Source organism: Mycteria americana, chromosome 1, assembly GCF_035582795.1.
Source record: "Mycteria americana isolate JAX WOST 10 ecotype Jacksonville Zoo and Gardens chromosome 1, USCA_MyAme_1.0, whole genome shotgun sequence".
Taxonomy (NCBI): Eukaryota; Metazoa; Chordata; class Aves; order Ciconiiformes; family Ciconiidae; genus Mycteria; species Mycteria americana.
In genome coordinates this window covers 151,568,948-151,595,627 of record NC_134365.1, presented here as the reverse complement: position 1 = coordinate 151,595,627, position 26,680 = coordinate 151,568,948, and the positions used below count along the sequence as shown (strand labels likewise).

Sequence of the window (26,680 nt, the reverse complement as noted above, 5' to 3'; positions counted from 1 at the left end):
GAGGGCATCGCAGAGGGACGCTCACCTTCCTTCCTCTCCCTCCTTTCTCTCCCTCCATCCCCTCGTTTTCTCACTGCCTCTTTCGTGGGCAGCCACGGTCCTCACCATGTTTGCACCAGACAAGCGGATGATTGTCGGATTGAAAGTAATCGGAAAATGTGTCTTATCTACCTGTTCCTTTTACCATCACTTTTCCACACGTTACTTAAAAAAAAAATAATCTCTTTTCTTCCAATATGACCACAGGCTATTAAGCCAGCCAGGCAATTAAAAATAAAAAACCCCAAACCCTATAGGTTTGTGAGAAACACAGTTCTTTGACCAATTTCACAGAATATTTTGATTACAGTATTTAATCCCCTTTACAATCTTTTACTCAGCTGTAATCATGAAAATCCCTGCATCGCCGCCAAGGATTTTCTAGACAAAAGCGTATCTGGAAGAATGCCACGGAGCGAGTCTCCTTAGCTGGCCTGTCTTCCCCGAGTTCTTACAAACCCATTCCCCTGCCCACAGTGCTTTAATGAAATCAGAAGAGCAAGAGTTAGACTGTGCTTTTAGGTGATATCCACACAGAAACGCCGCACCGCCACCCTCAACACCGCCTCCTGGTCCGCAGCAGCTCCTTATTACACATCACACACTCAGCTGCATACGTGTTTTGGAGGGAGCAAGCAACCTGTCCACACCATTTCAGAAGGAACCTCACTCTCAGTTCTGCCATTAGGAGAAGAAGGTGGTATCCAATTAAAGCAAATGGATAGAGCTGCAGACTCTTGCCAAAAGCGCGAGTCTGAGCGAGTGACGAATTTATGAGTACTCAAGCAATTTCTGCTGACGCCAGAAAGGCTTCCTGAAGTTTCTAAGGAAACCCTCAGAAACACCTTGGATCTTCAACGGCCATTACGACCGCAGTCTGACCCAAAGGGTTGCCTCCAAGAGAGGCCGCCTCGCACACAAGAGTGTAGCTAATTTAGCTGCATAATGGAGAGAGTTCTGAAGATGCACATGGGCTGAATTAAGGGCTCCACGGGAGCCTTTGGCTCATTCCTTGCCGAGTTTATTAGTTGCTGCTGCACACATGGTTAGGCTTGCTGGAAGAAGTCCAGCGCTGAGGCACCTCTCAATTCCTCCAGCTTCTAAAAGTTGCAAGAAAGTGGCTCAAGCGTATTGCCCCCTCTAAGCTCTTGTGGAAAAGGACTCTCCCCTGCAGAGAAGCAGACGGGGTTTGGGAGGGGTACCTAGTCAAATAATTCTTGATTATTGAATTTACCTCCACAATTACCAGTGAGTATCTTAGACTGTAAAGGGGGTAAATACCAACAGATTGTATTATTTGAGAAACAGTATGTGATTGTGTAATTAAGGGCAGGAATATAATACCATATGCACAAGGGGCAGGGTTAATTTCAGCATTTCCTGACTAACCGAGGGCATTATGGTGTAACCCTAATGTTCTCCGGATGGCTATCATTTATAAGGAGTTCATATATATGCTTATGAATATTTGGTTAAAATTCACCCATCATACTCTCTGACACAGTAATTAAAAACACCATGTTAGCTGCCAATAAAAATATTTTTGTGATTTGGTAATTATTCCAAACCTCATAGTCCCAGCTCCCCTACCCCCCGCCCTTGTTGTCTTCCTGTTCTATGATGTATAAAGCTAATCTTGATGATGGAAAAATAAATAAGTAGCAGGGAAGGCTGGAAAGCTTCCAATCACAAAAGCTCCCGAAATGGAAGCAACATCCAATCTGGCCCACCACATCTTCTAGGTGGGCACTCCTTTCCTGCCTTTTAGTGATGCTTTCAGTATTCATAACAGCTGTGGAATTAAGCGTTATGGACAAGAAGAAACCAACATGCAGTCTTTATTTTTCCCCATCAGTCCCAAACTATTCTGCATTGAGTTACAAAGGGAAAACCAACACACTCTCAGATGGATTTAATTTCAACTTGGGCCCAATGCCAGAGAAACTTTCCCCATTGTTAAAACTCCACTCCATCTTTTCCATACCATGCATACAGTCCCATCCTCACCCATCTTCCAAACATATGCACACACACACACACACACAGAGCAAACCAGCCAATCCTACAATACAGAACCAAATCCATCCCCATGCTGTCTTAGCTAGTCTCATTGCTTTCCCTGGGATGACTAGCAGGCAAGTTGGATTTGGTCTATAATGCCGATTTTTAATATTTGGGAAAAAGAAGGCTACATAAAACATACATTTTCATGTCCTAGATATTGTTCTCATAATAAACCTTTTTTAATAAAAAAGTCATTTTACACAACAGGGAAAATGTTTGTTGGAGGAGCCAATTATTCCATTCAAAAATAAAAGGTTTAAAACTTGATTAAAATATTAATGCTGTAATTCAAAGTACAATTTCGGCATAACTTCAGCTAGTGATTTAACTATGGCATATTGGCTTATAGAATCATGCAACAAACATGGATTTCAGAATACAGAAGTATACAGCTTTCAAATGCATACAGAAAAGAGAAACGTGTAACAGAAGCAGTTAACCTTTTACATGTACAGACTAGCACCAGGTCACTGCTCACGGCAACTGTCTTCTCTCTCATCCTCTTCCCATGGATGCTGCATGAACAACTGCACTCTATTTTTATAAAGTGCAGACACGTTTGCTTGCATTAAAGCTAAGGCAAGTAGTGGAAAACAGGACAGGAGGTAGATTGAATTACTGTGTTTGAAAGTTTGTTTTCTCCTCCACCTTGTACCATTCTCCACAAGCAGAAGCACAAGGTAAATGTTAAAAGACAAATGTATAAAATGTTGATTTGGCCCACTTCATGTTGGGCTTTTGGTTGCAGAAAATTTTTGCATTCCTCTGTTTGCAAAACTGCAAAAATGCTGCTAATAGTACAATATGGAGAACCACGTGGGTACTTTCTAAAGAATTAAAATAAACTAGTTGGGACCAAAGGTGGTTTCTTCCTGTATTGAGTTTTGTGTCCTTAACCCTTAAACGAGTAACAGAAGAACTTCCAGAAGTCTGCCTGCATACTTAGGATCACCATAATGGTAATAATGTATAAAATTGTGTTCCAGTTTACAATTGTCATTAAGTTTCACCAGGATTCCTGTATTCCCTTCAGCAGTGTATGACTAGTCTGAGTGTAAATAAATGGCACGCCCTACCAACAAGAACAGCATTCCTGCTAATAAAGCAAAAAATACTCCTATAGGAGCCACCATAAAAGACCAGCCATAGCGTACATAAACAGCAAAGTCTGGGCAATCCATTTTTTTCATGTTTGTGTAGTTTTCCAGATCAGCCACCGCCTGGACCCAGATGACATACATCACGACTACCAGCGAAAACAAGACACCTGGAAAAGAAACACCAGGTTTTAACAACAGTGTGAGACAAATGCTGGGTGCATTTACTCTAATACCTAGAAACCCATCAATGCTTGAGGCCTCGTCTGCAAGGCACAGTCAGCTACCACTGCATATTTTTTGCCTTTGGTTTCCTCTAACAAGCAGTATCTCCATCTCACTTCTGATTAGCACTGAAAGGCATACTCCCATGACAAAGGATATGTCTGGTTTTGGTGGGCAAACTGAAACACGGGTGTGTTTAGGGATAAAATTCAGGCTGGTATATACAATTTTCAATTCAGGAGCCGAGAGAGGTGGAAGGAGGGGGGGACAGGACAGGATGACCTGGAAAAAAATACCTACTTTTGCTTCCCCAACTTTGACATTGTTTCTATCACAGTGTTTTGGATGAGACATGAAAAGGGGAAAGGAGTGGGAAATCTTTCTATCATCTTCACCTCTCTATATTTTGCTTCTTTTTTCTTATGAAAAGGGCTTTGTTTGGAACATACTACCTTCAGAGAATTCTACTCAAATATTTTGCAGACAAATTCAGATGTATTTCATTCAAAATCCTCTACATTAGAAAAGAAGTTCCTGGTATAGGAACAAAACCCAACAATAATTTAATAGGTATGAAGCAGGCTGTTAGTATTAACCTCAGATTGGATAGAATCATAGAATCGTTTAGGTTGGAAAATACCTTTAAGATCATCAAGTCCAACTGTTAACCTAGCACTGCCAAGTCCACCAAAATACAACAGTTTCCTGGAATTAATCCACCACATAATTCACAGCCTTTTCCCAACCGCTCCTCTGAAAGGCCTTTGGATTGTTTACACATGATAGTAATAGGAGCACGTGTCCTTACAAACTTTGTTAATCTCTTTGTTACTATGCACCAGAAGGAGATACAAGAAGACAGTGCTTTCCAAAGTATCAGTCGCATGCCTAATATTTCATTTCACTTTAGAGGAATGTGGACACTTGAGAAATGCAAGCCTGCAGCACAGATGCTCTAGCAGATCTGCTGGAAAACTGAGGGCACAAGTCTGAATTTTTTGCATGCTCCAGCCTGTACCCACTTGCTCATTGATCTCCAGCTGTCACAGCACAGTTACAGCAGCAGGACTATCTATTCCAACACTAAAATATTTGGGGGACACCACCCCATCATGTTTTTATCCCAGGATGTTTAGGTGCCTCATTAAAACCACAAGCCAGTGCATACTCCTTGGAACACTCATTGTCAAACTTGAGTCTACAGGCTGTAGAGCAGCAGAGTATAAGGCAAAGGTATTTGTGGTCTCTTCCCCATCCTCCTACATACTTGTAATGCAACCTTGAACAAGTATGACACTCCTGGCAAAACCCACAAATGCACTTTGTAAGCACCCATGGACAGGCATTTGCTTCCAGACCCACCAGTCCTGGTAACCTTTCATGGTTAGCGTTCCCCATCCCCACCCTGTGATGCTGCCTCACCACCTCCTTTCCCTGCCCTTCCTACCCACTTAGTAGGGAGCAACTCTTGTTATCATTCCTTCATCTGCTTCAGGCAGAATCAGACAGGTTAGCTGCAGCAGATTAAATTGGTGATCTGGTGACATTCTTGTTGGTGCTTTATTGTCAAAATGTAATACCTTTACATTCTAGACATCCTGAACATCTGACAGGTGAGAGCTCACAACTCAATGGTTGTGAATACTACCTTTTGAAGCCCACCAAAAAATGAGCTGAAGTAGTTAACCTGACGCATAATCAAAATGTGACTGTAAATCCCAAAGGATCTGCAATTTTTATGAGGCTGAAAGAAAGGAGAAAAACTAAATAAAGAAAGAGGCAGACACATTTCCTGTCTATGAAATATACTTCCAGGATTACATTTTTTGCTAGGGCTCAAATAACTAACAAAGTTAAAAAAAAAACCCAACACTCAACTCTAAAAGGCATAAATTCAATTTTGAAAGTATTTTACCTAAGTAAAACTCAATTTTGATGGAATTTAGTGCTGCGATTGTATTAAACATACAACTGGTGAAACAATCAGAGAGAACGATCACCTTAGGGCCAGACATAAAGAATGAGAAATTAAATGGAAGACTTTCCAAATACAAGTCAAATTGAGCAGAAGATTCCTATAACAGAACATCTAATGATAACAGATTATGTAGCAACACAGGAAAATTAGAAACAAACAGAGGTAGTAACTTTTGATGTAAAAAGTAAAAAGATTCAGGGCCAAAATGGAGTTATTAGAGACATGGAGTTTGTTCAAGGTTTCAAAACTTCAACCAAAAAAAAATTATAGCCCAAAGATTTGGAAAGATACATTGATATGGCACAATCCATATGAACATCGGAATTTACCTCTTCAGATGGCTGTGCCTGTGCATTTTCAATGTCTGTAGTCTTCTATTTATTCTCTACATCAGGGCGAACTTAGTCCAAAACAATAATAATTACAGAAAGTAGTGATGTATATTCCCTTACTGTAGCAGCAGGTAAGTGTAACCAGGCCTTGCACATCTGGAACGCTTTTGACCTCTGGCACCCTGGGCCAACACAAAGCTACATAGCCCAGTTAGTCAGAAGCATCTGTCATTAAAACAAAACTCATTCAGAGGCGCTTTAATGTTGAAATGGGCACGCCTTGCTCTTCGGGCAGTCTGGAGCAACACCTTCTAGGTGGTTAAACTAGAGCCAACTCCATGTAGGTGCAAAATAGCAAGCCAGTGCTGCCAACGGTAAAACAACTTCGGGGAAGCTGAAATCCATCTGGTGATTTCACAGCAAGCTACTAATACCTGTGTGTGGCAAATTGTTGGGTACGGAAATTTGCTGCAGAAATGTATGTCAAGCAGAGATAAATGTCCTTCTTTAAAAGAAAGAAAAAGAAAGGGAGAATATGTAAACCCTCTTAGTTAATTAAGGCACTAGAGGAGTACTTAAGGGTTCTCGCTATCTGCTAATGGAGGCTAATTAGTAGGTATATTGCTCAGTGTGTTCAAGAAATGTCTTGAACAGTAGAATCAGGCTAAGCAAAAACTGACCACGTCCTGTTGCCTCCAACAGCATTTCATTTGTTAGTGCTCCTTTTGTCTAATTTTCAGAGAGTTACGATTTCGTGGGAGTTAAGCACTTTCACAGGAGTTTACTGAGGCTCCTGTATGTTACAAATGGTAACAGAGAAAAAGGAAAACAGAAGCATTTCTTAACAGGTAGATCCTCTGTTTAGAACATTTGGTCTTGTTTCCTAAGATGTTAGAGTACTTTAGAAGCAGTGGTGAGAGCAGGGAAGCAGATCTTGTACTTCTATTATCACTAATGCATCTACTTAAAATGTTTGATGTTTAGGGCCAGAGGCATTAGTTCCTTCCTATGCATTAAGCACTTCAGGTTGTGCTTAAATTTAAGCACATGTGCAAGTCTCTTTGACTTAAAAGGTTTTTCCTCCTGGCATCCACGCTGATTGCATGAAAATACCTGATTCAAAGGCAAGTTGTGAGCTTAATGAATGGTCACTAGTGCTGCAATATTTATATGGTTGTTAGATTCCAAAAGAATACTGTTTCTTTTCAGATTATATCATTTCATGTCTGTTTGCATTGTCTTATTTTAACAAAATGTTAACGGTTCAAGAAAGGTTTGAAGAAAAAGCAGTACCAAGAACAGAGTACAAACAATTTGTTCAGCAGACTGAGGAGCACATAAAATTCAGATACATGTAGCACGTCAAGTATTTTTTACAGGCCACAAGATATCAATTTGGTCTATGCCTTATGAACTGTAATAGTCATGTCGAATAACAGTCAGTACTTTAGATGGTGTTTACAAAAATATAGATCAAAAGCTGGGTTTATCTCCATTTTGTAGAAAGAAAAATGAGGCACAGAAACAACTAATCTGATATTCAGAGGTTCTAAGTATCTAAGCTTTGCTCTCAACTCTGGCTTTCAAAGGAGTTTTGCTCCTCAAAGCCAAGGCAGATTTGCTTAACACATAACACATACCATAACAGAGTTGCTAATAAATACAAGAATTCTGCCTCTCCATCCTTCTACTTTGTGCGTACATCTACACTATTTCCGCAACATTCTGCTTTCGTTATTTATACCAGTCAGTGAAGTACCATTCACTGGAGTGTACTTAAACAAAAGGAAAGGCATTGGACTGAAGGCAATACAAAATCTTACTAAGCAATTGTCTATCTTGGTCTGCTTAAGTGTTTTAAATTAGCTCCCATCACTGCAAAATTTCACTGCCTCAATTTATATGTAGGGAATACTGTATTTTTTAAGAAAAATCATATATTGCAAAAAGTTTAAAATTAGCCTTAAAATTAAAATTTCTTTACATCACCCCCAATCACAAGGTTTTGACTTGATTCTGCAGAATCTAGTACAGTCACTGGAATACTAGTAACTCAGAACCATCGGCAGAGTCCATGGAAAACTGAAGAGAGGTCAGAATTAGACTCTTTAACTGCTGGAAAGTATTTTCTTAGATAAGTTTTATGCTGCTTGTGGAAGACAATGGGGAGAATTCTGCTATTTATATAACTACACTACTGCTATTCCATCCTACTTCTGTATCCACAAGTTTGCCTCACTAGCTTGTCTCTTTCCTTCAGAATATTAGTCATGCCAGTAAGAGTTGAGAAAGCACCCATTACAAGTGTAATAGGAATGCCTGTTCATTAGGGAGGAGAAGATACTAAAACGAATATATATTTATTCTGGGAAATCTGTTCCTGCAGTCTTGCACTGACTATCTTGTGAATGTCATGAACTCTCATAGCCAAGCTCCAAGGCGAAATTACTGAGATTGAAAAAAAACCTCCACAATTTCATGAAGCAAATATTTTTAGGAACAATGTGTGCTATGATGTATTTCTACATTTTCGGCATTTAGACCTCTTGCATAGTGTTTGGGTGTCCATTTGCCCTTGCCTTTTAGTGAATATAAAATAAAACAGCAGTTGCATGAATCAGGAATGATGGGGGAAATTATTCGTAGAACATGAAGTATGTCTGAGAGAGATTAAGACAAATAAATACTTCCCTCCCCCTCCTTTTTCTTTCTTTTTTTCCATTTTGCATTTTTTTAAGAACACACATGTTTGATACACAGCTCTGTGCAGTGTGATAAGACGTGGACTTCTCTGAGGTCACTCTTTTCTGTCTTTTGCATTTATTCTTTTGAATTCCTTTCAAACAAATACTTGTGCATATTGCAGAGGAGAAAGAATACAGAACCTTTAGAAATGTCTATGAATTCAAGAAGCAGTTTGCTGGCCTTTAGTACTTATTCTTCCCACGTAGAAATGCCTTTCACTTGTCAATGGTGAATGGCTGTTTATGGCATGAATCTTTTACTATGCAGACATGAAGACAACAGGTGCTGGAAAGAATGATATGAGCTTTTTACTTGTGCCTAGAAGTTTAGAACTCTATCTCACTTGAGGAAAACTTGTATGTGCGTATATACTTTTTTTTTTCCAATTGCATTTTTCTGTCCTTGTCCTTATTACAGATTCTACCACCTACCTTGGCCTCTTGTGACCTTTATTTAAAAAGTATGGTTGACATTCTGCCCTGAAGTACGTGCAGAGGATCCCACTTAAGAGCTATGGGACTTGGCACATAGCTCTGAAGACAGATTTTTGTCCTCATCTAGGAGCTAGAATTAAAATATCAGCTTTTTCCACTCTTTTGGCAGGAAGCAGAAGTCGTACTTCAAATCTTGGTTCTTCACAAGGGTGTGATTCTGTAATGCCCTGTGCACATCCTGGGGGCTTGCTTGTTTGATATCAGTACAAGAGGACAGTTTTCACCACCACCCAGGCAGGAACAGGCCCAAGGTAATTATGGACTTAATTGAAGGCTGCTTTAAGTGATTATTTTATGGCAGCTTTCCCTTCTTTTCCTATGACCTTTGAAGCAACTATAAGGCTTCTTACAGTTTGCACTACTGTAGCTGCTCTTGGTCCATCCTCTGATATTGTAGACATGGAGGTGAGGCTGCAAAGACAGTGCTCAAGTCACTGACTCTGGGATTGTTGAACTGATAAGCACTTTTTCCCCACAGGTGTAGCATCTGTAGTTTCACCTGCAGCCTCAGGTAGTTAATGTGGTTACAAAGCTTAACAGGGAAAGCTGCTAGTCAATAAGCTGCCACCAATACTAATAATTGTGTGTGCCTCTCCATTTGTGGTAGTTCAGCTGCACCACTCAATAAGAGAAGTAGGCAGCCTTTCTTAAAGATCAGGATGAAGAAAAGGCAGGTGTGTGACTGCCACAGATCAGACAACAGAATTGCTCTGCGGGTAGGCTTGCTGCTATTCTGGGCCCCAGATATGCAACACCGTGGAGAGGCTTCTGAGGCTCCTTTGGCCCTTGGAGACCCTTTGCAGTTCATCCACATGGACACCAGTGATGCTGGCAGAGAGACCTTGAGTCCTTGAGTGGGTAATTACAGGGCTCTGAGGGTGAGGGGTAAGGGCATGGGGGCCCAGGTGATGATGGTCTCAAACCTGCTGCCCAAAGTTTTTATCAAACTGTCCAAAAGTTGGCATACACCATGCATCAGCTCCTAGCTTTGTAGCTAGTGTTGCAAGCAGGGCTTTGGCTTCTGTGACCATGGGACCCTCTTTGAGATACGAGGACTGCTGGGGAGAGGCAAGATCCATCAGACAAGGTGGGGAAAGAGCAACAAGCTCAGTAACCTTGTGAGAAGAGACACAAGCAAGGACCATTGGCAGATGGACGTCAAAGCCTCCAGATAAGCAGGGGGAAGGGAATGGAGAGCATATGCATGGGACAGAGCAATGAGGGAGGCTCGTACACTTCCACTCAGAAAGCAGCACACCTGAAAGTCCATCTCAAATGCACGTACATAAATGAACTCAGTGTTGGAATAACACAGGAGGAATTCAAGTTCACGCAGTCACTGGATGATAGATGATGCCACTGCAGCTGCAGACATGGTGAGACAGCTTGCTTGATTGGAATGCTTTGCTGGATGGATACAGACTCTTTAAGAACAGGCAGTTAAGATGGGGTGGGATGGCTGCAGTCTGCAAAAAGAAGTATCTTGAAAGGACAGAGATCTTCCAAGTAACAGAAGCTTATGGGTTAAGATCAAAAAGGTGGACAAAAAGAGTGTGGTCATGGTGGGCATCTGCTACAGGCCACGCAATCAAGAAGAGGAAGTGGACTGGAAAAGTAGTTATGATGTCTGGTTCTCACGAGGCTCTCAGCCACCCCGATATCTTCTAGAAGGGCAACGCTGCAGAGAGCAAGCAATCCAGGAGGTAGGTAGCTGGACTGCATCAAGGATAACTTTTTGAAACAGGTGTGGAATAGACCAACTAATGGAAGTGCTTTGCTGGACCTGCTGCTCACAAATAAGGAAAAAGTGGTCAGGAATATGATAGATTGTGTTAGCTGTGGTTATAATAGCCATGAAGTTTAGTACCCTAGGAGGAATATGGAAGGTGAGTAGGAGATTAAAGACCCAGAACTTCAGGAGAACAGACTTCAGCCTGTTCAGGGAAATGGTAGGCAGGATCCCAAGGGAGGCTGCCCTGAAGGGCAAAGGCTGCCCTGAAGGACAAAGGGTGCCTTGAAGGGCAAAGGGGCCCAGAAGAACTGTTTGTTCCTCACAGGCAACTTCCTTAAAGCACAAGAATGGTCCCTCTCAGTGTGCAAGAATTCAAGCAGGTCCGGCAGAAATGAAAGTTAACCTCATGCAGAGCTGCATCAGCAAGAACACAGTCAGCAGGTTTGAAAATAATATTATTACCCTTTACTCAGCACTTGTGACATCATATCTGGAATACTGTGTCCAGTTTGAGGCCCCCTGGAGAAAGAGACATACCATTAAACTGAGGTGATGACCACCAAGATGGTTAGAGGGATAGAGGACAAGAAGAGGCTGAGCGAGCTGGGGAGTTTAGTCTGAGAAGAAAACAGTCGTCTTCTTTCTAAATGGAGATACAGAGAAGATAAGGATAGACTCTTCAGAAACATGCTCACTGGAAGAATGAGACACAGTGGTCACAAGCTGCAGCAAGGACAACTTCCGGTGGATATAAGTTAAAAAAAAAAAAGAATTCACAATAAAGGTGGTCATACTGGGACAAGTGCCCAAATATGCTGTGGAATATCAATTATTGGAGATATTTAAAATTTGACTGGATAAGACTCTGAGCTGCCTGAAACAACTTTGAAGCTATGCCTGATTTGAAAGGGAGGTCAGACTTGATTGCCACAAGAGGTCCTTTCCAACCAAAACTTATTCTATTTCACTCAGGATCTCTGTTTAGGCTCCTTCCATAGGTCCCTCCAGAAGGCAAGTCTATCTGCCTTAGCACAGATAAGCTGAATTGTCCCTCAGAGAGTGTGTTTCTTACTATTGACACTAGAAGTTTGAGCAGTTGGTTCATACCAAACACTTTTAGCTTGTGGATGGCTAAATAGTTGGCATGAATCCCATTCCCAGTAATTTCTTCAGCTGCTTTCTGAAGCCTAAGATGGCACAGCAGACCATTATACAAGCTGTTCTCTTCAGTTGAGGCAGAGCTTTTATCTGCTACATAATTTGTCAGTTAAGGTTGCAAAAGGATACAGATACTTCAGTCCAATAACAGGTATTAAAATTGCTTCATCTAATATTTTTCTTTAAACATATATGTAAGTAGGAAAATGACTGATCTTTCTATCTTCTTCCAAACTTCCACAGAACCACCACCTTGTCTAACTTCTTTCTTGGAAGCTTACTGTTCTCTCCAGTATAACAGCTACTTGAACTTTGTGGTAAGACAGCATCCAGGCCCTTTCAAAACAATGTATATAATTCCTTTTTTTCTCTGAATCAATATGCTGGTTTCTGTCTTACAAGAACTCTAACTTCATCTACGGTCTAAGTCACATTACATCTTTTCATTTTCCCATTAGGTCTGTGTCTAAATAGATGCACACCCTGGCTGCATCCTGATCACATGTTGGTATGAGTAGTAAATATGCACCACTTCTCATCACTCTCCCCTTCCATGCCCTGTTTTCCTCTGGGAGGGAGTAAACGAACAGGCTCTCTAGTCCTGAAGGAGATGGATAGAGGAAGGGGTCACGGCAGCAGGGAACACGGTAGAGCACACCACCCTGCCTTCTAGAGGCAGGCTAAAACACTCCTCTTCTGCATCAGGTTCTACCTCATCTTGCTCTGCCCCCAAGTTATCCCAGATTTAAGATATTTACTATTGTGAGGAATTCCTATTGGGAGAGAAAGAGAGATAGCAATTTCATGCTGTCATACCTTTGGGTCTGAGAATCCCTCCTACTCTCCATTTAACAAGATGGGCCATTGATCAGTAACACCACAGGAAACTGAGTTGTTGTCCAAGACATCCCACAGGACACAGCTTTGACTACTGACAATGCAAAGTATTTACAAGCTCTTCTTATGTCAGTATGGTCACTCCCTCCAACGTGATTTTAATTCATGATATAATTAAATCCTCACCTTGGCTACAAGAGTATACTGACTTGTGAGAAGAGCTGAGAGCAACAAACTTTTTTTTAATGTTTTTGTGGGTGATCTGAAGTGTTGGATAGGATAATGATATTTATAGTAAGTACCTTCCCCAAGCAGCCCTGCCCTAGTGGTGTGACTGGGAGTAAATGCAGAAGAGCTTGGTCAGGAGCTGTGTCCCCTTATCCAAGCCAAAATGTCTTGTGCAAAGCTGAATGGCTCCAGGATCCTATACTCTGCTGCCACCACTACCTTTTGGCAAATCATAGCAGGATTTTGCTAAATATCTTTGCTTTTCAACAACAATGATAATAGGAAAAATAACACAGCTCTTCTCTGAAGCCCTGATTGAGAACAGTCCTGAAGTTGAAAGATACTACATATATAGAGAGTAAGAAGTCAGGATTTCCCTTGAAGAACATCTGCTCTATAGGGACAAAGGGTGAGAGGGGCAAAGAGACTGGCCCAAGGTCACACACAGGGATAAGAAAGCTCACTTCACACACCTAAAAAAATAGTCTCTCTAGATTCCCTCAGTAAAGGAAAGAGAGGTGTAGGGTTTCTCCTAACACATTCATCTGACCCATATTAAACTCCTCTCTCAGGATGAAATGAATCCCCAGCCGAGGGAACTTCTTACACACCTACCGTTTTGACTGCCGATGAATGTTATTGCCTCCTGCAGGCCTCCTAGGGAAGCCAAAGAGGCTAGCGCAGACTTGGGGATCTAACTTTCCCCTGCCTAAATGAGGGCAGATGAACTGACCCAGAGTAGAGAACGCACATGTCGCTTTGGACTTCTGCCCATCAGTTCCTGGTGCCTTCCAAGTGCCCGTCTCCTCTCCAACAGTCTCTGCTACTTTCTAGTGACAACTGAGGTTTTTTACAGATTACAAATGCAGGAAAAGAGCAGGACTTACGTGGACTCTTACCCTACAAATTAGTGACAAAATGCACTGAAGTATCTTAGGATTTCCATCAGACTATGAATTTTTTTTTTATGTCTTTTAAAAGAGTGAAGGAGTAATTCTCAAGGATCAAATGCAAGTATGCAGGAGTTTTTTCAACAAAAATATTATAAAATACTTCCCACACTTCAATGAGGGTCCTTTAAAAGGGAATAATGATCACCAGCTGCATATGCAGAGCTGTGAGGTGAAGTGGGTAAGCAAGGTCGGCAGGTCAGCAGCAGAAGCAGAAAGAGAGCCCAGGCCTTTTGGTCCTGACACGAGTGGCTCTACCCCTAACACAATACTGCTCTCACCAGGCTTTATACAAAGGAGAACAGCGACTGAGCACATACTATCATTTACATCCTACACAACCGTATCTTATACACCAGTGTGGCATCTTCCCAGACTTTTCAAGGTTAACAGAAAAGCGTCCCAGAGACCTGTCCATATCAGCTGAATTCTTGGCGGGTGCATCCTCCATAGTATGTGTAGGTTATGAGGAAGGAGGGAATTCAGTTATTTGTTCTTTCATTCACAGAGGTTTAGAGCTCCCACTTACTCATATGTGACAACTATTTCGTGTAATCCAGTCACATCCAAAACATTTCACCTATATTGGTCATGTGAATGTGCTGTGTCTTCCAACCTCTTTAGTGCCCACCGTAATCATCTTTTGTGTCACTGATTAAAAAAACCCTCTCCTTAGCTAAAGCCCTTGAGAATCCTATAAGGCAGCAACCCTAAATATGCATTCTTTTTCTTGCTAAAAAAGTAGATTGAAATTGCAGTGTAATTCCATGATTTGCCCTGGATTTTTTTATCTTAATCTACAAGTAGCTTTTAGAATAGCTTCATGACTAAATAACTGGAAAGAACTGTCTCCAAAGCAGGCATTCCACAAGCGAAAGGACAGAAGCATATGCTTTTCCTTTCTTTTAACCATGATTAATATAATTTTCGGTCAAGGAAAATGGAAGAAATACCTCATCCCGTCTATTCTTTAATTGACTGAGCAAACAGTATACCCACCAGCAATGATGAAAAAGCCTCCTCCTGCTTTGTACAGAACGTGGCTGGCAAAAGGAGCTGCACAGATGATGAAGAAACTAGCCATCACAATAGTGAGCACTCCCAGGAGCATAAGAACTGTCCAGAAACCTCGATAAACTGGAGAAAGGGAAGAAGGAAAAAAAGAATACAACACTTTTTAGAACTTAAACAAGTGACATATTTGGCTAACAAAGATTTTTCTTTTCCCGTTCTCTTTTCACTTGCCTTATTAACAAATGAAACATTCATTCTATTGTGCATATACGTTATATGTCATGTGGACCAAATTAGGTTTCAATGCCAGTCCTTATCTAATGATCGTGGAAAACAGGTTGTAAGTTCCCATGAATGAAATCCATCTGCTTAATATTTAGCAGTGACTTGTAAGATAGCAACTTGACCAAATTTATGCTCTTTAGAAAATGGTACACCAAAGCTGTAGCAATGATTCTTTGGGATAAATGATTGGACTGACAGGATACAATTGTTTTACCAAAATTGTCTGGGAGAAGCAGAGAGCTGTAACATTTTGGCATTCTTAGTGCTCAGACCATATCACCACTAGCAATCTGTCAATTCTCTACAATTTACAACTGGGTAATTCTCCTTACATAGAGACATATTCAATAGAAGGAAATCTAAAGAAGGAGGGGGGAGAAACTAAAAAAAATGTAACCTGGGTTTCTGAAAAACAGTTAAGTATTTTAAACCAGCCTATTCCTGCTCTAAAGCTCTTTGCATTTTATTAAATTTAAAATGTGATGTTTCAGAAGCCTTTGTTAGACAGTGCCAAGCAGTGCTGAATTAATGGATGCAGCTGGTGATAAATGAGCCGAGAGTTTTGTGACATACTCTGGCCAAAAGAGTCTTTCTAACAATTATTTTTTAGCTGGTTAATTGCACATCCATTTAACAAAGTCATCATTTTACAAATGCTACAAGAGTGACATAAATTTCTCCCATGAATTTAAAAATTGGTACATTAACACAACCCATTAGTAAAATTATGAGTTGCAAAGATCTCCATCGTCAGATCTGAAAATCTTGAAGCACTGACAATTCAGTCAGTGAAAAACATTTCCACCCAACTGAGGGAAAGCATATAAGCCAGCTGGCAAGTCAGGAAAAGTGAGTCACAAAAGAAACTGCCACTTATCATTTGACAGCACCTACTTACTGTTATGGCAAAACACAACCAAGCAACTATTATACTGGTTCATATCCTGAAAGTTTCGAATTCATACAGCTTGTTAGAGCCAGCTATTCTGGAATAATTCGGGTTTGCTCTCATCTGAAATCTGAAGGTGCACTAGTGCTTGCGCTTGTGCTTCCCACTAATGTGTTCCAAAAATCTACCGTTTTTAACTTGACCAGCTTAACTCATGTTAAAGGATACACCATCTTGCTTCTGTCAGCCTTCTAAATGTATTAGCTAGATCACGTGCACCACATCACATTAGCCACACTTTTTAAATAACATCCTTTTTAATCCAGGCAAACATTCAGAGACATAATTTTCCACCACACTGATCAGCAGATTTGGGCATAGGAAGGATGAATGTGTCTGAAAGTAGCTGGCAGAAGGGTTAAAATCGTGTTTTGGTTCATATCCAATACAAGCCTTCTTCCCACATAAACAAAAAACCATGGAAACAGTAGGTAAGAAATATGGCTGGGGTTCAACAAAGCAGGTAAGTGTGTGTTCTGCTTTAAGTACTCTACCTCTTACGGGATTTAGGCACCTGTTTAAAGTTAAACACATAGTTAAATGATTCACTTAATGCAAATGGACAGTGAATGGAGACCTAGAAAGGTAAATCTCTCAAGTCCTTCAGTCTTGGGTCTCTGAAGCAATTTCATATTATTTTACTCATGGGGCTACTTTGCTAAGCTTCATCGCAGTCTCCAAGTCCATGGGACATTACTTCCTCATTTAAAACCTAATACCGCTAAATCAGTCTATAACCACCCAACTCTTTTACATGGATGGCCCAAGGTACTTCAAAGTCATGCTACATAATAGGACACATTGGCCAAAATGGACCTTGAAAAAGCTTTCTTCGATATCATTATGGTCAGTCACCTAAGTCATACAGCAGTGTTTCTATTTTCTGAATAGATGAGGATACAAGCTTCTCCAGCATTACAAAATTAGTATAGAGCTTCATTATCTACTCTTCATACAGGAAGCTTTGAAGTGCTTTTAGTGAAATTCTACCAGAAAAGCTTGATTTGTTCAAATATTCCGGGAAACTGAACACAAAAGGAGTACGAATATAACTGATTAAAATTTGTTTAAACTTCTATAACTATACAAGAGAAAAGCTGTTTCTGTGCTCCGACAGCATAAATATTTTATGTGTTATATGTGAAATAGTGATTTGACCTACCTATCATCTGAAATAAGCTTCCATTCTATTTCTCTAGAAAGAATTACTTACTCTAGAGAATCATGGATAAATTCTGATGATTCTAATACTTGTTTAGCCAGCTAACTCTGTCATTAAATGTCAATTAGAAAATAGAGTAGAGTTGACAGGTAAAAAGTCTGCAATGTTGCCAAATCAGTGACTTTTCAAGTGAAAGACTACCCCCTCTAATCTGCAAGACAGTAAGTCATTAGGGTCATTTGTGGCACAGGTCTGAGGAAACATCCTAAGAGCATTTAGACTTTTTCTTTAGTAAGGGAGTTAAAAAGCAGTTAATTTTCTGCAAAGGCTTCACTTATTTCATACTCAGACCGTTTTTGCTCAGACCACATTTCCCATCTTCTCTGCCTAGATGGGCAAGATCAGTTCCTGCAGGGCTGATCATTCAAAATTACAATGCAGCCCTACTGCTGTCATTTACCTTAGCTGGCATCTATAGATGAACACAAAAGAGCTGGCTGAAATTAAAACCACCTAAGAATTAACATACTCTTCAAGTCAAAGACTTTGCTGCTCTGAGATTGAGGTGAACCATGACAGATAAAATACAACAGAAGATGCTGCTTTGAATTATGCTTCTTTATATCCCATGAAAAGGGATGACACTGTGATCCAAGCAGCCTGTTTCAAGAAGTAATGGTTCAGTGTACCTACACAAGGTGTTAAGAGAAGTCTGGACCATTTCAAGTCTCACTGAGGCAGTTCATAAGATAGCCCATGTTCTGGTCCACATGACAAGGAGTACCCTTGCCTCTGCAAGGTACTTCACAGATATGTTTGAGTTAGCTACCTCAAGTACATGCATTATTTCAAATGTTTCCTACAGTAGAAGAAATAAAGTACAAGCACTACCGCAGAGTCCGAGGTAAACCTATTTGCAGTGTTAATCTTAGATACCATTGCTCTGCGTTGCAAGAGTGCTAAACAGAAGGTTCTGTAACTTGTCTTGGTAAGCTGCCCCTTCTCTGGGGTACAACATTTGGCTTGGCAATGACAGGCAGGCCTAAAAATAAAGTAGTACTTAGAGGAAAACAGCAGTACACACGGTATGCTTGTCTTTGAGCTCTGCACCGTTCAGCCTGTATACTGTAGGAACATTATAGCTGCAGCATATTCCTCCAAAATTGCATGACCTGTAATTTTCCATTGCTGCTTGATTTTCTCCCTAAAGATCCTAACTTAGATTCCTCTGGAGACTTCTGCATCATTTAAAAACTGGAACAAGTGTCTGATTTTGAGAAAGGGACTGAATTTTGGAGAAATGGCTGAAAATTATCAAAAGCCCCCTTTTCTAGTATAGTAGATCCTAGCATTGATTATAAACTGAAGCCACAGATTCATATTTTAAGATGTTACTGGTGCATGATATGAAAGAGAAGCAATAATATATTTGACAAAGTTACACACCTGCAATGCGCACTTGTGTAGTAGCCGTGCACACCTCAGAAGCTCTGTAATGGGTTATTCAAGAACAGGTTAGCCAATGACACAATGCGACACCCATTGACAACTGGAGATGTTAACAACAGCCTCATGAAACCATAACACATATTTTATCGCCCTTGCTGACTTCAAGCATTTTAAAATCTCAGCCATCAGCCCATACATTTTCTATGGCCTATCAAAAAAAGCCCCAGCCACTTAATATCGATCTTAAAATAAAACACGAATTACTAAGCACTACAAAGCTGAAAAACTTTTTGAAGCATGTGTGAGTACAGTGCTGCATAAACATTACTAAGGATAGGCAAAATGACTTGGAAAAGTTGCCTTGAATTTTCACCCACAAGCTCACATCCTAAAGTGAACCTTTCCTGTGATTCGACTGTGCCTTGTATTTTTTACCTCTCTATTTAATGTAAGAGACATCAAAATGCTTTTGACAAGAGGTATCAAAATGCCACCCACAATATAAAATACAATGAAAGGTGAAGTGCTTGAACCGCTCTAAATCACGAGTATCTTCTCTGCAGCTAAAGAGCTGTAAATGAGATCACACATCTCAGCAGCAGCACAGGAGACACACCTGGCAACACAATAAACCTTGCAAAACTTTTCTCAGTTTCACTCAGTAGCCTTTACTATCCCTTAGTAGTAATAATCTTTTTTTTTTTTTAATAACCTTAACAGTAAAACAAATACAATAGTCACAGTATGAATACATTGCTTTTTTTAAATACTCCTTGCTTTATCACTGCTTGGTGGCTGGGGAGTTCTCCCTTTGTAAATGTACTGTATTACAATCTCTCATGGGCAATTATGTGACTGTATTACATAACAGCATTTTTTTGCCTTAGAAATAGGCTACTGCTAACATTTCACTGTGCAATTTTTATTTTCAGATTTCATTGCTGATATTTTCTATATTATTTTAGGTTAATTTCAACTTAGTAACAAACCTGCCAATAAATTTGATCACACCATTTTAGATGTAATAGTTGCTGAACGAGAATTTTGCTTCAGTCCTATAAACATTCTGTATTCTACATTATATTGGGCACTACTTCAAATGCTGGCAATGTGCCCAGGACTGGACAAAATAAGATACTAATGGTCAGGAAAAAAAGTACTAGCAACTACAAATCAAAGTATTAAACTAATGTGTCAGTGCAGCCCCATTAAGTGCCTTCCAATTTAGCTTCAGAAGGCACTAGGGCAATTTACAACAGTTAAGGAACTATTGTTTATTTCCAAATCAAGTTGGAAAAAAAAAAAAACTCACAAATAAAATTAATGACTTGACTAAGTGTTAGATCTTGCACTTCTTTTTCTTAGGAAATATCTCACTATAGCCAAGAGGACTACTTGCACAAGTAAAGACTTTGTACGTTTTTCAAAACCAGGTCTAGTATTGTCTTGTAGTAAAAGAGAGTTTTATAAAAGTGTGATAGTCCTTGAATGTCAGTGTTAAGTAATCTAATGACATGATACCATGCATTAATCTAGCTAACAATGAATTATTATTTAAGTACTATACTATTATGTTTTCAAAACAGCCTGACGGAATAACCAATCTGATTATGATTATACAAATGTATGTTTATTTTAGAACGTAGAGGTCACTACTCTGGCACTTTTATTGTATGGACTACTTTCATTTTTTTTATTCCTAACTTGTAGTTTGTTGCACATACATTTGTGAATCATCATATAAATGAATGTGCTGGCAACACAATGAGGTGCTGTCTAAGTCTACTTAATAGCTGCACACTGTAATAGCTGTCACTATAAACCACTGTAGCATCACAGAAAGTCAGGCTTTCCCTGAGTTCATTTAGATGCCCATTTCAGGTTAAGATAAATGACATGGTCTGCAAATTTCTTTAAGCGCATTAACCATAAATGATGGTTAGTACAGCTGTGGATCACACCTTACAATGCAGGTAGGTGAAGTCCTCCCCACTCCGCCAAGATATTTAATAAAACCAGTGAAGGAACAAAACCATTATAACTGTGACTAAAAGATACAGAAAGCTTCAATTTCAAAGCAGTGCTATCTAACCCTTCGAAGCTGGTCACGCGTCTGACAGTAACGATGAAAAGAAACCGGAGACATTAAAGCAGGCATTATATCCTCAATATAAGCATCACTGTAGGTTCTTCTGTCTTTACATTTCTATCTAAGGCTATAATTCTTGACACCAAGAGCTCATAGTCTAGGTTTACACAGCAGGATGAACAAGCCTTTGGTCTAAAGCTTTGTAAAGTGTACTAAAACACTAAACTTGAAGGCCTTCAGTGTTTGAGTCTTTTGGGAACTATCACACAAACACCATAAAACCAACCCACAAAAAGATGTAAATAAGCTAAGAGGACATAGATTGAGCCTCTTCTGAACTCTGGCCCAGAAAAGTTCTGAGCCAAATTCCTACTGATAGTAAAGCCAAAGGAGTTATGTCAACAGAGAACTTGGTCCAGTCACTGCACTCAAAAATCATCAGAGATTTTACGTTTCTCAGGAAACTTATCTTTGCCTGAGCCCTTCTCACTGGATGGTAACATGGCACTCCAACAACAAACCACACTTGTGTTTCCACTAGGGGCTGCAGTTAAATCCAAATTCCTCTGATAAGGTCCCAAAGTCCCTTAAGCCAAACAGTCTGTAAAAGAAGTCACGTGCCTTTGCTTGCTCAGAAACTAACAGTTCTGTTAATAGAAAGTTACAGATTTTTAGAAAAATGTGTTGTACATACATGTTTGATTTTTCTAATGACGTTTAAAGCTTTTTATTCAACTGTTTATTTTTCTATGAAAGGTCAAACTAAGTATTTTTCAGATAACAGAATATTTCTTCTTCTCCACTCCTAATCAAAATAGAATCAAAATAGGACTTGAGGGACTCACTAAAAACACAGTCATATACCTGTGTGGGAGATTTCTTTTTTTTATCCCCAAAAGTCAGTATGTTGAGAAAGCTATGAGCGATGAAAATGGTAATATTGTATCAAAAAACAGTGGCAGAACCAAAAAAAAGGGACAATAACCTCAATCTTTTGGTAGTGCCCTTTTGTTCTATGTTTAGTTGATGTAAAGTATTAGATGCAGCCAACTGGATGTACAAATAGTTGATGAAATCTTGTTCTTCATGAAATCAAACCAGGGGCTTTTGCCACTGGCTTTTACAGAGAAGCATTTCCTCCACTGTGAATCAGGAAGAAGAGGATAACCTTCTAGTATTTCTTAATTTAGCAACTGCAGTTGCAGCGAGGTTTTAAAAACTTGTTTGCCAAATATCATGGGCAGGACTGTCAAACTAGACTAAAGTTTTGAACTAACAGAAGAGATGATGACATAACCTTCTTCATAAAAAGTTGTGAAAGATTCTTGAACAAGCATACCTGCTCCGGTAAATAACTCAGCTTGGATGCTGAAAATGAACTGGAGGCATAAAAAAAAACCCTCTTCAGTTTTAATGAGCTCAGAAGCAATCCAACTGTATCTATTTATATAGCAGGAATGGCTCTGAATATACTCTACCTGGGCCAGCATCTATAGTACAGTTCTGTCTATTTTTAATCTCCTAATATGAAATATAGATAGGAAAATTATATTTGAGCAGTGGTTCTTTTGGCAAACATTAACTAAAATTAATTAAACTTTTGATGATATTCCTTCTCCTTTCCTTATTCTTTGTTTGTCCACTTCTGTGTAATCATGCGATATAATTTGAGGAACCTTTGTGAATGTGTGAGTGAATGGTGGAATACAAACTCTGTCTAGATTTTTAGGAGCTGATGACTCTGTCACTTTCAGACGGAAAGATAAACTGTTCTAGATGTGCTGTGAAGTTAGATCTCTGAATCATGAGGTCTGAATTCTGCCTGGACAAACAGTTCATAATTTCTAAAGATTAACAGAACCATTATCAGTCCAACTTATTTTTTTTTTCATGTCTGCAGCATAAAAATTGCATTCTGAAGACACTTCAAAGTTAGCAAAGGCATAATTACAGCTTCAGGACAGGTCACTTAAGTCACTGAGTCAGCGGGCTCAGAGACATGCAGCATCCACACATAATGGGTTATTTAAAAAGTCATATGAAATAAGTATCAGAACTGATTTACTTCAAATACGTTTGCATAAAGCCCTTGATCTGATGAAATATGACCAATATTTTTAAGTGGAGTTGTAAAAACAGCTTTCCAGGCGTTATTCAAAGATAAGTTTTTCAATCACTGTATATCTTCCATATATGTATATACATATCTCTCTTACTGCACTAGAGTTTCTTGGTGTTAATATCTCAGTTTAACATAGTAAGTATTTTGAACTATTATAGAGAATATATACATATTGAAAAAGAGCTTAGTTCACAAAACAAAACTGCCCATTGCTACAATCTTAGGCTACATTATTCATGTCTGGCACACACTGTTCAGAGTAATTTCAGTGCCTCAGCTCTCTATAGTATCAATGGAGAGAAGCTGGCACATCCAGCAGTCGGTGCAGTGAGTTAGTTGAATAAACTTAGACAGTATCAAGGCCCCTCTCCTCCTTCCTCATAAAGTAAAAATCCAATATATTTCCACATGTGATTATTTGTTTAACAAAAAAACCCCATTTTTATTGGAATACATGAGAAGTAGTACTTGTTTAGTGCATTCAGCCCAAGGAAGATACTTTTTATGTTGGATAAAAAAGCACTGAAAAAGGAAATGTCTCTTTTTTTAGAAATGACTTCCATTCTGCCATCAAGCTTAAAGCTAAGCATTCATTTAAGTACTTTGCTAAACAGTGGTTTAAATATGCATGTTGTAAAATTATGAGAAGTATGAAACACCAAAACTCTATTAATTAAACTGTGTGGAGCGATAAGGCTGTTTTATACTGAAGCATCCAATTTGTTTTCTTGAAACTACAGGCATTGTATCCATTTACAGCCAAAAAAATACTTACTGATTGCAGAGTCATAGGAGGTCGAATTGTGTTCATCTCGGATAAGAGGAAACGGTGACAGGTAAGCATGTGTACAATTCTTAGAAGGTGACTGGTTAGCTAAAAGTGAAAGAAAGCTAAAGATTAATATTTTACTGCCTTAACAATAAAATATTTTAACCCTGTTCTTCAAATGGGCAAACTGAGTTTCGTAGGTCAAGATTCCAGGTCCTTTCCCAGGCAATAGCTTTACAGTGGATTTTGCTTTGGTAAGAGATACCAGCCTTGTTATCCAGCCAAGGGTATTCCTTAAAGGGCAACACAGATTTGTACTAAGGGAACAGTAAAGCAGCCTTGCTGAAGGCAAGGATCTGGCACACTGCAATTTATATGCAATGCATACATATGCTTTTATATGCATAGGTACCTTTCTTTTGTGGGAGTTAATTACATCTGTCTCATTATTGCATGTCCCACAAAAAAAAAAAAAAAAGAAAAAAACCCAGGAAATTACTTTTTCTCTTGTGAAAGAACAATGAAAAATATCAAGCATCTTCAGAAAGTTTACTGTCTCAACAAATATGAGTTTAGTCTATGGAATCAATATCCCCAGAGAAGGGCTATTTCACTCTTTATATTAAATGCTTATAAAAACATCACCTTCTTCCTTGTGAAAGATAAAGGCTGACTATAGCTTAAACCACATTTAAATTTCAGATTCCTGACCGCAGAATTCTCCAGATAAATAACAAGGGGAAATTAACTACAATGAATATTACATTTGCCACCTAAGACCAAGCAACATTTTTAGCAAAATATGGGTTATTGAAGTCAAATTTGTATGATGGCACCTGCTTTTCACAAGGATTGTGGAAATCTTGCAATAAGGAGAGGGAGGTCTGTACCTCAGAGGCATGGTCAAAGACAGGTAAAGAAGTTTTGCTTGATCTCTTCTTCATGGGAGATTTTGGTTGTAAAATACTATCTGATCTTCCAGAATCCTGGCATGTAGTGAAAGAAAGCAAAGGGTCATCTGTGAATTTAGTAGAGGGATTTTCTGGAGATGATGTGTCCTACACCAGTTTCACAGTGGAATTGCCCATGCCCTCCTTAACCCACTCGTAGAACTAGTTGGAGATACTCTCCAAGCAAAAAATTCATGAACCATCCTAACCACTAAGCTCTTTTTCCCTATGTTACAGAAATAAACAGTCTGTTTAACAAAAAGTGGCAAGAGACTGCCCTGATAAGAATGGACTCAGGATAACAGGACAGCCATAACACTCACAGTGTAAGCTGATAGTTAAACATGCATGGTTTTGTACTGGGGTTTCCTTTAGTACAGATTACAAAAATGTTCGTCAAGAATTTGTTTTAGGGTAGCTGAAGAACCTGATCACCAAAGAAGCCATATGAAATCCAGTGATTCATAAGACAGCAAAAAACCCCACAACAATTTTAAGAACAAACTACTGTAGATAACGTAAAAGGAAAAAGTTACTTACTATACCAGAAATTCCACATGCTGGCATTATTCTCTCCTACATTTCCACTAAACCAGCACCGCCAGAAGAAACCTTCATGATGGAAAGTGGCTTTCTCTCCCTATGGGGTGGGGGGAAAGAAGCCATTATCATACAATTTTTTAAATGGCTGAAAGAATCAAATTCAACTGAAATGAGATGTTGAGGTAAAAAACACCACCATCATAAAGAAGATCAGCCTGTCTGAATATAGTTAGCTATAGCATATCTAAACAGTTACACTTCCTTTAAAAGAATGTCATATTGCAAAAGTAGTATCACAAAAGACAAACTCATTTTAGAGTTGATTACAACTGGTTACAAGAGGTTTTGAAGCAGGCTTGTAAGCCTCCAGAAGGTCAAAATGAGTATATTCAAAAGTTCATACAGAAGTAGATTCTTACAAAATAAACACATCTAAGAAACATGCATATATCATTCTCATTATAAATAAAAATGTCCATACTAACCCCAGCATCCTCAGGTGCTTTTGAACACCTTCCTATTTCTGTAGCAAGAAGCCAATAATCAGTTCCAAATGCCACCAAAAAAAGCAAAACCCCCAGAGCTGCAAAGAAGCCTCCAAAAAATATCCCCACACTCAGTTTCATTATTGACGTTATCTTCAAAAAAAAAAAAAAAAAAAAAAAGGAACTACTTTTTTTAATTACTTAAGAAGAAGCAGTAAAATTTTTGGGAAAGTGACTAAAAAGCTGTTTGGAGAATATAGCTCATATCTGAAGAAGTTTTTCTTCACTTGACTTTCTGCCTGTGTTTCCCAATGCCCTCTGAGTTGATTTGTGTCTCCTAATTTGTGTTCCATGTGGCTGACTCGAAGCCGGACAGATGAAAAAGGCCTTCTATTTTAGGACACTGATGGCAGAGCTTCATTCTGTTTCTCTGTCTGGGCGAGGCCAGTCAGAAATAGCTGACCTTCCCCTAACTAATCAGGGATTGACTTGAAATATTTTTGCAGCTGGTGCATCAACATCAGTGGCAATGGCGATGCAATGGCTCTGTCCAGCCACATGAACTGCGTTACAGGGCACGTAGTAGCAGCAAGGACTTCCAAAATTCAGGCTTGGTGGTAAATGTTCCTTGGCTGCTAGCGGGGAAGGAAACACACACAACACTTTGAAAGTTACTGTAAGTCATGTTAGTAAATGAAGGCTGAGATTTTTTTATGGAACGTTGAAAACATGGTAGCCAAATTGCAGAGATGCCTTTGAAAAATCCTAACTTTTATTACAAATCCAGTCAGCTTTAAAAATCTACATCTTACCCTTAAAGTAATAGCTTTAACAGCACTAAACTAAGCATTTAACTGCTTTATTTATTCAGATGCATCTTATTTGCATATATCACAAATGCATGCAACTAAAAATTCCTCCCAGCACCTGATAAAGAAACTTCAGTCTTTTTAAAAAAGAAGTCACTTTCCCATACATGTGCTT

At 39.3% G+C, this 26,680-nt stretch overlaps 1 protein-coding gene across 1 annotated transcript; it reads right to left on the bottom strand.

The window, feature by feature from the left end:
* Positions 1–1,857: 1,857 nt before the first annotated feature.
* On the bottom strand, positions 1,858–26,035 carry TMEM182 (transmembrane protein 182). The gene is made up of 5 exons (XM_075524765.1): positions 25,697–26,035; positions 25,209–25,308; positions 23,725–23,823; positions 14,879–15,016; positions 1,858–3,370 (listed from the first exon to the last, which is right to left on the bottom strand). The coding sequence occupies exons 1-5, from the start codon at positions 25,835–25,837 to the stop codon at positions 3,147–3,149; spliced, it is 702 nt and encodes a 233-aa protein (XP_075380880.1). The 5' UTR covers positions 25,838–26,035; the 3' UTR covers positions 1,858–3,146.
* Positions 26,036–26,680: the final 645 nt, after the last annotated feature.